Source organism: Cuculus canorus, chromosome 9, assembly GCF_017976375.1.
Source record: "Cuculus canorus isolate bCucCan1 chromosome 9, bCucCan1.pri, whole genome shotgun sequence".
Taxonomy (NCBI): Eukaryota; Metazoa; Chordata; class Aves; order Cuculiformes; family Cuculidae; genus Cuculus; species Cuculus canorus.
The window spans coordinates 17,573,395-17,590,157 of NC_071409.1; the positions used below are offsets into that span (position 1 = coordinate 17,573,395).

Below are 16,763 nucleotides of genomic sequence, written 5' to 3' on the forward strand. Positions count from 1 at the left end.
AAACAACAGTGAGTCTAAGCTGTTTAGCTGTAATATCTTTGGACATAATCCTGCTACCAAAGTAACTAAATGCCAGTAATTACCCAACATAAAATGAGTAAATACCTTTTTTGCCAGTTTTAGCCCATGTTTAGCATCCTAAGTTTAAAAGTTCAAATATATATGAGAGAGAATTTTTAAAATTCAGCATTGGAAAATGAGTGGGAACAAAGCAGAGAGAAAGAGAGCAGAGAGGTTAAAATTAAAGCTGAAATAGCTCCATTTGAAAGTAATAGAGGGAAAACGTTTTCACATTAATAAAGTAAATGCAGGCCACACCACCAGACATCCGTCCAGCTCAGCCTAGGTCTTGATCCTCCAATCAGAAATAGATTGCAGAGAGGAGAACTTTGTTTATTAAATTGTTTTACTGCTTTGTCTTGCTAATCCCAAATACATGAAATAGTCTGTAATGCAGAGATTTCTTTTAGGCAGAAGGAAAAGAATGCATCCATGCAATTACAAAAAAAGGGAAAACTCATCATAAATAAAAACTGTATTTCGACTCTTCACACAGGCATAACTCATGAAGGATGTTCATGCAGTCAGCAAGCTCCATCCACTCTCATTCATGTGTCCTTGTATTGCAGAGAAGTGTTTTCTGTCTCAGCAGGTTATTGTTTAACGGGCTAAAGAACATTTGCTAGATGAAATGGTATTGTGTAAGTTCTGTGGGAAGACATGTTACTGCTGAAAAAAAATGACCTCTTCCAAACACAAAAAAACCTCTGCTTCATCTCCTGGTGACAGCGAAGGCCAACTTCACCCATTGATTTGAAGGGAGATACATCAAGCCTTGTATATTTAGCCCTATAAGCAATAGTATGCAATAATTGCTACAGAAAAATCACCTCGCTGCTTTATTTTTGTGCGATTTGTAAAACTAGAATATAATTTTGCCCCAAAAGAGTGACTGAAGTTTTTCATTACAAGCCCAGAGCTATTTGTACACCTTTTAATTGTAATATTTACTCTCTCACAATCAAAAATAAAGCACATGATATTGTGAGAATATGTTTTATTTAAATTCTGCATCCCAACAACACCCTGTGACCCTGGTTTATTTGTTGCTAGCTGGTGAATGAGCAACAAGAAAGCAGACCCCTTCTGAGCCCCTCCATTGATGACTTTCTCTGTGAAACTAAACCTGAAGCTGTTGCAAGGCCTGTAACATCAAATACTGCAGGTAAACAAAATACTTTATTTATCCCTCACTAGAAGTAAATAATTTTTATTTTATCTTAATTACAGTATATTTTTGTCAAGTGATTTCTTGATTTGCTGCTGTTTACATGAAATTACAAGCTGGTATTAAATTATAATTGCCTTACCTATTAGTAGATAAAAGATCCAAATCACACGTATTCTGCCAGATTTCTAGGGCTGAATTAAAGAGAACTTGTTTAAGTTCGACAGGAGGTACATATCAGTTTGTCCAATCTTTGTTTTTGCAAAATGTTAACCTATGGGAAAGCCACACTTAGTCAGGTTTTAACCAACCTAATTCCTTACTCTTGAAAGATTTTCTTTAATAAAAACTTGGATGGGATGTCAGAGAAGACGGAAGAAGTATCAAAACAGTTTATACAGACTGAGATTGGACACTTAATTAGTGAAAGGATCTAGCACACTCCTTAGCTCCTTTGTGTTGGAGTGAGATAGTAGAGTAGATAATAAAAAGTAAGAGTGTATCCTGAAAGCGTTTTGAATTATATTGAATCACATTTGAAGTATATTGTTCTTCAGAAGTGTGTTTAGAAATTGGCCTCCTCCTATTTGATATTTGTGCAGAGGTAATCAAAGCAGCTGAGAAGAACAACTGAAATACAATAAAACCAGCATAGCACTACTATGTTCTGGTGATAAGTCATAAAATTACTTGGCTTGTTAGAAGCCATTTAATTAAAATCTATGTACATGCAAATTATTAAATGAATAATTGACAGCTGGGTGATTATCTTCACATCTAATTAATATGTGTCTAAAGCAATAGGCAAGTTCTAATCACAAAAACTGGAACAGTGAATTAAATAATTGTAAATAATATTTTTTTCCTTTTGTATATAGCTTAAGGTATTACAGGAATAAATAGAAATATTTCAGGTTGTTTAAAAGTGGTGTTTGTGGTAAAAAAGTAAGTATCTTTAGATCCTATGTCTACCTGGCATATCTATCAGACTGGGGGGTGGAGGGTAATTATTTTTAATAACAGAATAAAAAATTCTTATTCTATGAAGATCGATGAAGTTCACCGATTTACCAGGACAGATAAAGCACTGCACTGACCTGCTAAAAACACCTGCTTTATAAAACAATGATAAAGGAGTTTTTCTATCTTCTATGTGCTAAAGAATTTTTAATGTTACTTTTCAATGAAGAACTGAGACTGAACTGTACCGATGTAGTCCTTAATAGAAATAGCAGTAGAATTTATAATTGCATTCAATATTTTGTTCCCAAAAGACAAAGAGCAACAACAGTAGAAACCATCATTAAACATACCACTATTCCTTTATGACCCTGGAAGTCCACCCAAGAAGCTATCTACTCTTTTCCCATAATGTCATGTGGCACAACAGTAGTATCCAAAGCAGCTGCTACTGGTACTTGATAATTCACAGGATTAAACCAAATCTTATCTAAAAGCTCAGTTGTACAGGGGAAACCTTACAGCATAAGAAAATCTGTGAGGGAAGGCTATAGCCTTAAGACCTAAAATGTCTTCAACATTTTCAGGGGAAAACCTTTTTTAAGCAAATCAAGCTTTTTAAAACTACATCCAGTTAAGCGCCTGAAATCCCTGGTCATATTTGAACGTGCTGGTCATCGTCTTTAGCCAGGAAAGATACATCAACTCTAGTCAAATGCAAACACATTAGCAGTATTTTTCCAATTAAAACAATTTTTTTAAGTGACCTATTTGAATTAAAACAACATTAAATTCTAACATTTTGTCTGTAAGTATTATCAACAGGTCTGGATCTCTTGGATCTCAGTGAACCTGTCTTACAAACCCAAAACAAAGCAAAGAAATCAGAGAATCCATCAAGAAGTGAAGGCTTAAAAGCTTCAACCCACAGAAAGAAGACAGACAATTCTGACCTTATCAGTGTGGATACTGAGCAGAAAGTCCAGGCTGTCAGAGTTTCAGACAAGTCTTCACTAGATTTAGGTAAGAGTGTAGCTATTTTATCAGTGCTACATAGCCTCACCTAGCACTAATTTATCCCCGCTACTACCACAAAATAATGAGTAACACGAGAATTTTTGTTACATCACGTTAGCAGGGAGTGTAACCTTTGTTCCACATCATAAACTACTTGAAACACTAAACTTGAAATATTGTGGACATATTTTTCCTTTGCCTTTGCCATTATACCTTTAGTAGCCACTAAATGTGCAAAAATAAACTTAATAAAATAATTTAGTCAGGGTGAGTAACATGGCAGAAAAATCTATAAGGGTATATAATGAGAAATAGGTAAAGTGCCAGATCAGAGTCAGCCCATACTGGATATCCTTTTCAGAACCGCAAATGCCAGAAATACACATTATATTTATGAATACTACTTTATCTATGCATATGAGATTCAAAAAATAAAAAAAATTTTTAAAAATCTGTTCTTGACAAAAGAGCTATATTTATACAGAACGAAAAAAAAATCCCAAAAATAACTCAATATCCTGCCAAGCATGATCTATAGATGAGCTTTGGAAAAGGTGAATTTAATTTGGTTCCATCCAAAGTAAATTACTCGCACTGCAACTGAGAAATTTGCAAGGTAAATGTAATTTATACCAAAGCAGCAAATTTTCCATTCATCAGCACAGAAATTCTTTTAGAGAACTTTATCTTCAACTAGGAGTTGAACATCTGATTTCTGCAAAACAAGTTCAACATATTACTGCCTAATCCCAGTTGCCTACACAGTCATTTTTAAATGTTAGTCACTACCGGAAGATTTATTTTTACTAGTGGACTACAATTAAGAAATTAAAAATATCTAAAACTATCAAATAGTTAATAGAATTTTATCAACAGATCTAAATTACATACAAATCACTGATTTTAAATCGAGAGTTCCACTGACACTCTGATCATGAATGCTAATAGATTTAGAAAAATGTTGTAGATTCCCAAATATTTTCACAGAATACCAGCTAGAAAGGTGCACAATATTTAACTAAAATATAGTCTTTGGTGACATCATTTTCTCTATAATTTACATTTAACAGAGGAGAAAAAAAATTCTGCAGTACTGTTTTTAAAATATTCACATTTTCTTTTCTTATTTTTCAGTTGATATTCAGACACAGCTAGAAAAATGGGATGATGTCAATTTTCATGGAGACAGGAGTAGCAAGGGTCACCCTTCAACAGAGCGAACATCATCATCTAGAGTTCCATCAAAAGAGCTTTTATGGTACAACATTTTCCTTCCCTTACAAAAACATTTCCAGGCCAGCTTTCTTAATTCACACAAATACTTGCTTGATGACAATTCGTATTATTAAATCTGTTATGATCACATTAAAATGTTTTTAAATAGACATTTTGGACAATGTATCATAAGCAAGTACACTATAAATGACATTTTTGCCAGCAATTTTTAATGTTGTGAAAAGTAGCAGGTGCAATTACTAAATAAATGGTTGTGACAATTTTACAGAGGCATCCAGTGATCCAAAACCAATTACAAGCATGTGAGTAAAATAAGTGAAAAAAGATGCTTGGCAGTGATTTGACAGTCACTGAGTATCCAGTGTATTTTGGTTTTCCTACCAAGAGGGCAGAGTTACTACATATAACTGGAAGAGGCAAGACCAAATATCCAAGTCAACTATTACCTCTTTCACACAGTTCAACTAAAATTGCAGGGAATGTAAATGAGGGAAGAATTGGACTTAGCCTTTGGGAACAGTTCATGTAGGTTAATTCTGCTGCCTTCTCAGTGACATTCATTCACTACATTATGCATGACATTAATTATAATTTTCGTATACTAGAAGCAGTTTTGTAACTAATTATTGCTTATCCTATATCTTAGCCCACCCTTTACCTGCGTGTTTCATTAACTTAGGGCTTTACACAAGTTTTGCCCAGTTAACTTGATTTTGGTCTACCAGGTTTCATTTTCTAGGAAGAAAGAACATTAGGGTATTGTGGCACAAAAAGGTGCATATGCCAACGTGAATTCTCGTAATGTGGTGGATGATTATTAGATACTGACTGCAAGTACAGTCTTATGTCACTATATAACTTTATTTTGCCTGACTATGAAAGAGGAGACCAGTGTTAGAGGCACAGACTCTGTTCCATTATACTTCGTTTAATGCCAGTATAGACCCAGGGCTCTGCGGGTGTATCAGGCCTGACTCTGTTCTATTCTATTAACTATGGTCTGCAGGCAACTGATAAGCATGAGTGGGAACATGGAGAAGGGTCCAGGCACTTTTGAGAACTGCAAGTTAAACAATTTGGTTGAAAGAAACAACCTAAGTAATCAGTATGTGCTTATGAACTTGAAAGACTTAAGGCAGCATGTGTTGGTGTGCAGTGCTGAGTATGTAAATGCATTATTTCTAGGTCCACAGAAAACAGATCACAGTCTGAGCTGACTAATGTCAAGAGTGCCTTGGAATCTGATTCAGCATCAGAATTAGAAATTGCACCTACAACACAGGTAAGAGGATTTGGTAGATTTAGTAACAATAAAGAGACAAGTAGCAATTTTCACGCTGGTAACTGTTCATGTTCTCGAAGGACTATTTAAGGGATATTTTCAGGATCATCAGTTCAAAGATTCATACAGCTGAAACTTCACACAGCTTTCAAACTAATATGTTACTAAAATAACTCAATGATATCGACGTACGAAATAATCAGAGTTTAGCACTGCAGTGAACTGTGACCTTCTTGTACAGAGAGAAAGACTTCAAACTACAGTTTACAGTGTCAACTTTCTTCCCTTCCTCCACTTCTGAAATACAAGCTTCTGATGGTTCCCCATCCCTGTAATGTAACTCTTCTCAAGGTCTCTTGGTCAACCAGGGCTCCCCAGAACGGGGAAATGGCTAAGGAATACAGGAAAGAATCATTAAACCAATGTTCATTAGCAGTTTATCTCCACAGGTGGGAGAGCAGTGTGGTCAAAGGACTTTTTCCTGCTGGAAAAGGAACTCTAATACGGAGGGCTCTGGGCTGAAGGTTTGTAGATTTGCCCAATTCCACTGTCATGTTGTCTATTGGACAGGACCTTGTGGAAATGATTACTTAGAGCTGTATGGTTTCAGATACGTGTGTGTGCATATATGTGTACAAACATACATTTATGTACGCAATCACATGGATCAGGTTGCTTATACACCTTCTTTCCTGCTTCTCATTTTTAAATGGAAAAATTTCAAGTTCAGTCAATGCCACCAGTAGGGGCATGAGAGATTTGTTGGGTGGATTAACTTTTAGTTGAAAATTATTTTCTGCTCTTTCATAGCTATTTTTAGGCCAGGACTTCAAAATCTTTCTGTCAGATGGAAAATTAATGGAAAATAATAGCCTCATTTGAAAATGGAAAAATGAGACACCAAAATGCCAAATGTCTTTCCTGAGATTATGCACTAGTTTTCCCAGAAAACAGAAATATAATCATTATCAGGATCCATTCCTATGTTTTGGTTTTGAAAAAAAGTCTCCTTTACTTCCCTGCCATCTCTATATGACAAACAGGATTTTTTTTTTCCCTTTGGAAAGCCAAACACTAGTTGTAAGGCACGATATCTTGCCTTTCTGTGCAATAGATTTATACATCTTAGTAACAGAAAAGATCTATTGCATAACATCATTCATTTGAGAGGGACAGCGTGTTTTCACATGCTTTGTCCAGCTTATCTTCAAGAACCTCTAGCCCCTTTTTAGGAGTCTGGTCCTCAAACTAATCTTAATGCCAAGAAGTTTGTGCTTAACTGAGATGTGTGTAAATCAAGTAGACAGTCACAGAATTTAAGTGCTGTGGCTTTCTGTCAAAGCAGTTACATAATTTAATATATAACATGTATTTCATATGGTCTATTTCCTGTTTCCACTAGAATAACTGAAGAAGAAAAACCCTATATTTTTAATTCAATATAAATTCAGTCAGTTGAGGCTCTCTACTATTTTGTAAAATGATTGTCATTTCAAAATGAAACAAATGTGAAATTTAATAAGCCAAACTGAAAAAGAAGCAGAGTATAAAATTCTCATCTGTTGTTCTGGTATATTTCATGTTTTGTTTTGTTCTCTCAGAAGCTGCTCTTTTTCAAATTTGTGGTCCATTCAAGTAATAAAATGTTGTTTAACATGTAGTTAGTAGTGCAAACAAATTACCTGGAGTGAGATTAAGTTTTTATTCTAGGGAGTCACTTAGAAAGTTAGTATTTCCATTCACTGCCTGCTTCATCTTGTGCTTATACTTGAACCATCAAAGTTGTCAGTGCCCAACAGACCCATCCGTCTTGACTGTGTTCTTAATCTTGTAAAAGAAGAGCTTTTATCAGAACATATGTTTTCCTTACTTGGTCCTCTACAGATCTTGTCTATTTCATTTAAGGGTAACCTTTGCATATGGAACAGATTCTGCCATACTCTAAAGATTTCATCTTGTCAAACTTGCTGCATTTTCCATCAGCAGCTTCTCAGACAATCACCTTCATCACTATTTGACGAGTTAGGTTTAGTTCCTCAACATGAAATACTAACTAACTAGGTCACATTTTCATTAAAAATATGCAATCTTCCTAACAAAATCCTGTGTTACCCAGAACGTGTGCCAATACAAAATCATAAAGGCAAGATTTGAATTAATAAAGAAGAAATGAGGGATGGAACAGGCAACAGCATGGTGGCTGTCGTTGGATGTAGCCATCTTGTTTTCAGTATTCCAGTCGTATCACACATTATTTATCATTAACCCTTAAACTGTATTGGCCTCAAGTATCTTTGGTCCTTCCTCTATCTGCCAGTTCTGGAAAGTTCCTTGACACACTTTTATTTATTTTCTTTAGTACTGAGATAACCTACAATAGCATAAAGCTTGTAAACCTCAGAAATCTGCAGGTTGGGGCAACAATATTTACATTGCAAAATTTATTCCCCACTTCTCCCCAGTAGCTACAGTAAGACTAATGGCCCCAACTGTCCTTGAACGTGCCAGTTACTCAACAAAATTAAGAGTTAAAAGGGACAGATTTAGCTCATTATTAGAAGACTGCTCAAAAGTTAAGACTATAATTTAAGACTCTCATCAAGAGTTAAGGTCCAACAGCACACAAGCAGACTACAAGTGCAGGCAAGTGTGTCAAATGTATTGGAATGGAGGATTTTGTCTCTGAACACAGCAGACGGTCATCAGCTACAGCACCTCTACTGCGGAGTGGTGAACATATAAAACCAGTGTCCATGCCTCAAACATACCCATTCCACCCTGCCCCATACCCCACCTGGACTCCCCTTAAGGGAGACAGCTGCAGAGTCTCACCCCATCATCAGCTGGCAATGAGAAGTTCTCCAGTTCTGGTACTCCATTCCACCCCCTCTCTTCCTGCACTAACAAAAGGCAGCAGGTTTGTTATACGTGGGGTCTTTCATTTCTGGGTATCACAACTCAGAATATGACTCTGCATTGTCTATATGCAAATGCAAATTCTGTGGGTTCTGTTCATTACTTTTTTCCCTCTGGCTGTGCATTCAATAGAGGAGAAAGTATATTTCTGTGGGGATTATGTGGGGACAACGTGTATACACTGACATGTGGCAGAAGAGGGAATTTCTGTGCTTCTTGTTCTGGTTTTCCCCTGCCTCTCTACTGCCCCAAAAAGCTCGCTCTGCCCTTCTGCAGAACTACTCAGTCTGAACATCACAATTTACAGTATTGTCCTTGACCTAAGGAAATTGCGGTCACTGGAAACAAAAGATTAAAAAGCAGAAGTAATCGAACAGTTTGCAAGAGCCAACTCATAAATAATGAAAAGGCTAGGAACATAATTAATGTCTATCAACAGAGTTTTGTGTCAAGAAAACCAAATTTAGTTCTTTGATCAGATTACAGCTCAGGTTGATAAATGCTGCTGTGATATCCTGCAAGATGTTTGAGGTAATATACCATATTCCGATTTTAAAATTAGCACCATGCAATATGAATAAAGCAGCTGTTAAACAGATTTGAACTGGCTAAGCTAAGATCTCAAGAACAGTAGTTATTTATTAGGAACTGTAATCACATGGGGGTTCTCCTGTGATTCCAAAGAGAAACCATGAACTTCAGTATTATTGATCTAAACATAAATATGCAAGCCTTTCCAGATAAAAGTTGTATATGGTGAAACAGTGGAATTAAAACAAAAGTAAATAAGGGAGTAATAAAAATGAGCTGGTGACCAAAACATCTGTCTAAATACGTATTCCAATACAGTCTCTTGAAAAATCCTGCATTTCAGAACAAGAGTGAAGGCTCTACTTACAATTCCATGCTGGAAGGCAATTTGAAAAGAATCTATGGCTCAGAGTGTATGAGCATGTCAACATGAGTGATCCCTGAGCAGCACTGGGGCAAGAAGAGTGTGTAGAAGCAGACACAATTAGTGGGAGACAGGAGATCACTTAATTTCTATATAGAGGAGAATCAGCAAGATGGGTACTGGAATGAAGGATTCACTTTGGTTGTCTGTATGACTATAAAAAAAAAGCTATAAAAAATAAGGAGGGAGAGTAAAAGAGACACAGAAAAGGTTGAAATCTGAATAAATTCCTTGTAATGAGATAATTTAAGATCTCGATCTCTCTATATCATTTTAAAAAAACAATTAAAACCTGGTAAAAGTAATCAATATCTTTCCATAGAGAAAATTAGCACTTTAAACTGCTGAAAAAAAGAAATTATAGTTGAAAATTGAAATTAAAATCGATAAAGGAAACAAGGAGGGCAATTAAACAAATTTGCAAACAAAGTGATAAAATTAAGGTGTCCTGATTTTTTAAATTAAATCCAAGCACCTTCCTCAAAGACTTGTATTCCAGACAACCTCAATTTATTCCCTGTGGAATGTCAGTTTCATTCTGCAGATGCTCAGTGACAAACACTGTCTTGTGATATACAGACAAATAGACTATTTGGACAAGTTATCTGCTCTACCCTAAATTCTGTTAATCAATAAAATAACTGTTTTGTCTATAGCACTGGGTTTTGGTGTGTTTTCAGTGACAGCCTGACATCTCTTCCTGGCCTCAACAAAGGAAAGGATTATTTTCTAAACAACATGGACCAGAGGTAGTGAATGTGAAAGCATAAACAATAGATCCTCAGTGTAGCCCTTCATTTGTGCTCTGTGCTTCCTGTCAGTTGCAGCAAAGTCCAGAAGCCAACAAAGAAGAAGGCATACCACACAATTCTCTCAGAAGCTGTGCTGTAATTGTTCTTTTCTAACTGTATGTGTATCATCAACCCAGCACACATTTCACTCATCAATCTCTACCTGAGAGACAAAAGGGTCAGGAATAAATCAGAAACTTTAGGGCTAGATTTACAAACAAATGTCGTCTTTCTAGGTGAAAAAAACACGTGTGTACACACACAGACATATGTGTTTGACCATGCATTGCACAGGACTTAGGTGACACCCAGGAATGTTATAGTTGTTTGCAGCGCACGTTCCAACACTTGCAAACACGGCCCGATGAGTCTGAAGTAAGCAGAATTAGTCTTTCAGCAGTATGGCTCATTGCAATTAAATATTACGAGTACAGTCATCAGAAATATAATAACATAAATTAATGCAGTTGGGACTATGGTCAGGCAAATGGCTAATGAGTTTAACCTCTGACAAACACAAGGGAAATGATTAGCAGTCAGAGCTGTGTTTAGCAAGATTAGGCCACTTTGTGCTTTGTCATCATTGAATACCGTTTGGTTTTGTATTGTGTGTTTTGTGAAAAAAAATGTTTTTAATAAAAGAATGGGGAGAAACTTGTTATGTACTTCCAGTGGGGTTGACTGAGAGTAAGGCATAGACGAGAGAGCTGTTTGTAAAAAAGATTGGCCCTTCCAGTGAAATCCATAGCAAACCTGGCTCTCCGATGTGATCCCAAAGCAGTACCTGAAATAAAAGTGCAAAATCTAGAGGGGAAATGAGACATTCCCTTCCTGGAGCATAGTGGGTGGAATATGTTGCCACAGTCATAATACAGGAGAAGAAACAGTGAAGGTAAAAGTCTTCTACAAAATTGTCAGCTCTTCCCTCTGCAGCCCAATTCTTGCATTGTTGTCCCTCGGATGTTCCTTCATCTTTCATGCATCTTGAGTGAAAAGAAAAGTCTGGAAAAGATAATTTACTCTGCTTCCCATGAGGGACGATCTCTGCTACAGTGTCAGAGAATTCAGCAGAGTTCATGTAGGGACATAACACGTTTTGCCCAAGAAAAAGGCCATTTGGGGCTCTAGGCAATTAAGGAAATAACTCAGAAATGTGGCAGAGAATATATCATCCTTTTCTAATTTATTCTTTTATTTTTTAGGCACGATCAATGAAAGAGCAGCGTTGGGGAGGGCCTCTTCTCTCCAGAAATCACTCTTTGGAGGAAGAATTTGAAAGAGCAAAGGCAGCTGTTGAGGTATTACTTCATTTACTATTTTCATTTTCAGCTAAGGTTCTATGTATTTCTTATTCAGCTTGCAGCACAAGTGTAGGAGAAAGCTGGAACTGGAATATTGAAAGCAGAGTAAAGATAGTCTCCTGGAGTTACTTATTTAAAATAGCAAGTTGTCTCTTAAAAAAAAATAAATAACCTTATCTATAAATGCAGATTAGACAGAAGCAGCTTTTCAATTTCAATTTTGTATTGCAATAGTAAGTAGGCAAAGAAAACTCCCCTAGATGTGTATTTCCAAATAAAGTATGAGAGTGAAACATATTTTTTCCCAGCAACTGAATGTGTGCAATCAGTTGGAGAACCCAATTCTCCACAGTAAGACTGCACATATAGCAGTAACCATGCACCAATGCATTTTCATAATTACTGGCAGAATCTTAAAAAGAAGAACTCTTCTTTCCTCATAAATCAAATTAGTTTGAACAGGTGCAGGCATTTGGACAGTTCTCCTATCACACATCTGTTTTTTTTTCACTAAGTACTACTACTATTCCAACATGAAAAATTCCTCTTGAGTTCTGTCCTATACCCTTAGTCCCAGTTGAACTGATGCTGTCTAGAGACAAGGTGCCATACAGATTTTTTAACAGAATAAGAAAAAAAAAATAGATACATACATCAATCTTCAGCATTTTATCTTCTCAGGGGTTCAGTCAGTAACTCTTCAAAATCCCAGTGCCACAAAACTCAAGACAGTTGCACTCCACTGAGAACAAATGTTCAAGCTGAATTATGTAACAGTCACTGAAATGATTTTCTAGGATGGAAAGTATGAGGCTGCGAAAACAGTTCCTCAAAACTGATTATTTTTAGCATTAACTGCAGTCTCATTATTCTCCAACATCTAGATCACTTCAGGGATATTTGGGGTTAGATTTAACTTTTAGTGTCTGTATTTTAATACTCCTTGAACTCAAGTTTTATACCTTTGTAATTCCAGTGTTGGCAGTTGAGCTATTCTAGATCAATAGAGGTTGATTACAAACAAAACCAGGCTGAAATCATTATGCTGCCTCCTAGCTAGAAACAGAATTTATTTAAGAAATTATTTTTATTTGTAAGGTATTTTTAATGATACACTAAGGTAAGCCTGCATGGTTTCTACCATAGTTTCTTAGGATCTTATTGCATACCAAAAAGTTTTTAACTCAGCGTACAGGGCTGAAATGGACACAATCGGAAAGTTAGCTGTTTTATAAACCATACACTGAATGCATTTTTCTTCTATTTTCTGGGTGCATTGTTTTTATCTCATCAGGCAGATTCTTTATAAACAACTGCTGGTGAAACACAACAGCTTTTCTGATGCCACACACCACACACATTTACTCCAGGCAGGAAAGGAGAGACTTGCTATCAAATTGCCACTGATTAAAATACTCTAGATATTCCTAATTGCACTGTGGACTGATACTTAGAGTGGAACATGTTGTTGCTGATTGCAACACAGAGAATCTGATGATGAACATCTCTGCGTTAGGGTTAGTGGTTAAGCATACGTCAGTACTCTTGAAATTGCCAGAAACTGTGTGAGAAGAGGAGTTCCCAGACATTCAGCAGAAAAAAAAATTAGTTAAGGCCAACAACAGATTACGAGACATTATTGAATTACTTTACAGAGTAAAGAAAAGAGGAGAATATATTGTAAAACAAAAACAAAAAAAAACCAACAAACCTGTATATTTAAAGGTCGTTCTAGAATCCTAGAATTGTTTGGCTGGAAAAGACCTTTGAGATCATCAAGTCCAATCATACCTGTCCACTAATAAACCATATCCCTGAGCACCTCATCTATCCGTCTTTTAAATAACTGCAGGGATGGTGACTCAAACGCCTCTCAGGGCAGCCTGTTCCAATACTTGATAACACTTTCAGTGAAGAAATTTTTCCTGATGTCTAATCTGAACCTCCCCTGGTGCAACATGAGGATGTTTCTTATCGTCTGTCACTTTGGAGAAGAGACCAACACCCACCTCGCTACAACTTCCTTTCAGGTAGTTGTAGATAGGGATGAGGTCTCCCCTCAGCCTCCTCTTCTCCAGGCTAAACAACCCCAGTTCATTCAGCTGCCTCCTATAAGACTTGTTCTCCAGCCCCCTCACCAGTTTCATTGCCCTTCTCTGGACACACTCCAGCACCTCTAATGTTGAAGGGAGGGGCCCAAAACTGAACATAGTATTCAAGGTGCAGCCTCACCAGTGCTGAATACAGAGGCACAACCCCTTTCCTCTTCCTGCTGGCCACACTTTCTGATACAGGCCAAGATGCTCTTGGCCACTTGGGCCACTGCTGACTTTTGTTCAGCCAGGTCTCTGAACAAAGACAGGTTATTAAAATGTTTTAATGTAGTCTAAAAAAACAGCTATAAAAAAGAATCTAACTAAATGTTTCCCTAACTGTATAGCTGGCAGTCTTAAGTTATTCTTCTGCTTAAAATAGAAACTTGGACCAGGTAGTTAAAACGTAAAGGGAAACATTCTTCAAGACCTTATAGAGCAGTTATTTCCATTTGAATATGAAAAGAGCTGAATTTTCATCCTAGCTAAAATGAAGTGGTAATAATACCAGAGTGATTGAAATAAATTGCAGCCCATCTCAGAAAGATTAGTGCTTTCTTAAGCAGAGAAGAGATACAGTTCAAAAATTCATCTGCTAGGCTTTGGATGTTTCTGTAATATTCTTCAACTAGGAAAGCTCCAAGTGGTAAGATTAGCCAGAATACTGATCAAGAAAAGAAAGCAAATCTCAGGTTCTTTATGGCCTAGTTCGAAAGGAATTAATTAACAGTTCAGTAAATGAAGACACCAAACTTCATCCTCCACCCAGTATTCACTTTGGGAATGATTTTAAGATGTCAGACTTTGAGATTAATGAAGATCTGTGAGGTAATACTTTCTTAATAAGGTTTAAAGATGTTCTATGCCATTGGGGAATCTTTTAAGAGTAAAGTGATAAGTAAATTAGCTTTTTCACTAGAGAAGATCCAGATTCACTTGCAGTTAGTGGGTACTTGCAGACTTGGCTATTTTTCTATCATTCTGGAAAATGTGTTTGACTTTTGCTTCATCCCTTTGCTATGCATGCAACAGAAGGACAAAGAGCCCAAAGTCATCGTGATTTCCAAATGCCATACCAAATATGTTTTAACATAATCTTTCTAATAAGTAGCTCTGTACTACCAAAAAAACTGATACTTTTGAATATTTAAAAAATGCCTCCATGGGGATTCAGATCTACCTTGTACCTATACGCTGTCAAAACTATTGTTTTACCATCCACTACACTATTGGTAATGAGAATAAATAAAAATGAAATGAAGAAAGTGCAAAAATCTCCAGCTGAGAAATGGCTCAGAGATGGAAACGAGCAATTTTGATATTTTCTTATTCCACAACTCCCTGGCATAGAGATTGAACTGCAGATGCCACACTGTTTTGTGAGTTTATGCAGAAGACATTTTGAGCTGTCCTTCTCAGCATCATTTTATTTATACCACCATATCACAGGAGCCATCTGCTGCACAATATACTGTTATGAAGCATCATAACATATTACAGCTAAAATATGTGACAACAGTAGAAAGAAGATGAGATTAAATTATTATAGCCTAGGAAAACATAGTCCAGAATCATCAGCTTTGTGGTTCCTATGAATACTGGTTAGAATTCCTTCTCTACGTATGGTATTCCTGTCATACTATTTCAACCTCACTTCTGAATGTGCCTAAGACTGCCTAAACCCCATTTTAAGTTGGGATCTAGAAGCTTACGCCTTTCAGATGCTTTTCATTTGTTACTCTCTCAAATCTTTGCCTTGATATAATATTTTTATTTCTAAACTTTACTAAAAAGGTATACTTCAAGTTCTGCTTTGAGAAGATATTAACTAAGGAAATCTTACATAGTTAGCATATAAGTTTAACTTACTGTGTCTTTCACATTGAAGAGTATGCCAATGCATTAACAAAGAACCACAGAACCTGTCTTTCTTATACACTGATCAAGAAGGAACATTCCAAATTAAGTTATAGCAGAACAGGACAGGCGAAATTCTACTCTTAAAGTTATGAAAATAAGGTAACTTTGAAAATTAGCCAGCAATATTCAGGAAATATCCCCCTTCACTGTATCATAGGAAGTTAAGAGCCTGGAAATATTTTGCCTCCTATTTGTTTAACTGCTTCAGCATATTTTTAAATACTAAGAGCAAAAATAGCCTATTTGACTCAACACAGGCTTTTCTGCTTGGAAGCAGTCAAATGTTGTGAATGTTTTTTTTCTGGCCGTCATTCCACTTAACTGCTGCAGATGATCTGAGAACATGTTAGTGTTCAACTGATCTGGAAACTTTTGGTACCTCCCAAGTAATTCACCAGCCTTAAGGTAGAAATAAAAACTGAAATTAAGTAGTTGGCACCAGTCACATAGCAAACAGAGTTAAAATTAGATCTCAGAGTCTTGATCCAAAGCCAGATTTTCAGAAACAATAATAATTTAACCCTCCTGCCACGGAAGTCCATGAAAAAATGGCAACTAATGACAGCTGAAATAGGCAGAGGCCTTTAATAAAGACTAATATTTATAGTCCTCTTCCTCAAGGACATTAAACTGCTCTGCTATTAACACTGTCATTTTTCACGGCAATATTATAGCATATTATCAGGTGCCATAACTGTGCAAGATCCAGTTGCTGAGTGCAGCTTTGCCATACGAGTTTCAGAAAACCCACATGCTGGACGTGCTGGTTCGTGTCCAAGTAGAATATGATGAGAGACTTTATGGCAAAGCAGGTCTTCTCCCCATTACATTTTTCCTCCACCTTTGACTCACTATAGACATTAAGCACGGCTACTTGAACGCATAGTAATTAATTAGCTTTTTTTAATTGGAGTACGCACACAGTGAACTATGTAAATTATAAATATATAATTAAGCAGAAGAATTTGAACTAAGGACCTAAAACTTACTTAGATGATTGCTTACAATCTGCAGAAATGTGAAATATTTCCAAGCCATTGATTCATAAGGGATTTTTGTGGGAA

At 36.4% G+C, this 16,763-nt stretch overlaps 1 protein-coding gene across 3 annotated transcripts in view; it reads left to right on the top strand.

The window, feature by feature from the left end:
- PEX5L (peroxisomal biogenesis factor 5 like) overlaps positions 1–16,763 on the top strand; it is a 46,939-nt gene that overhangs the window by 15,382 nt on the left and 14,794 nt on the right. For 2 of the 3 annotated variants that reach the window (XM_054074189.1, XM_009559282.2), the window contains 5 exons: positions 1,114–1,225; positions 3,002–3,211; positions 4,340–4,463; positions 5,627–5,723; positions 11,588–11,683. In XM_054074189.1, the coding sequence (XP_053930164.1) occupies positions 1,114–1,225; positions 3,002–3,211; positions 4,340–4,463; positions 5,627–5,723; positions 11,588–11,683 (639 nt within the window). The remainder of the gene's footprint in view (positions 1–1,113; positions 1,226–3,001; positions 3,212–4,339; positions 4,464–5,626; positions 5,724–11,587; positions 11,684–16,763) is intronic. The other variant, XM_009559283.2, reaches the window with a different exon arrangement.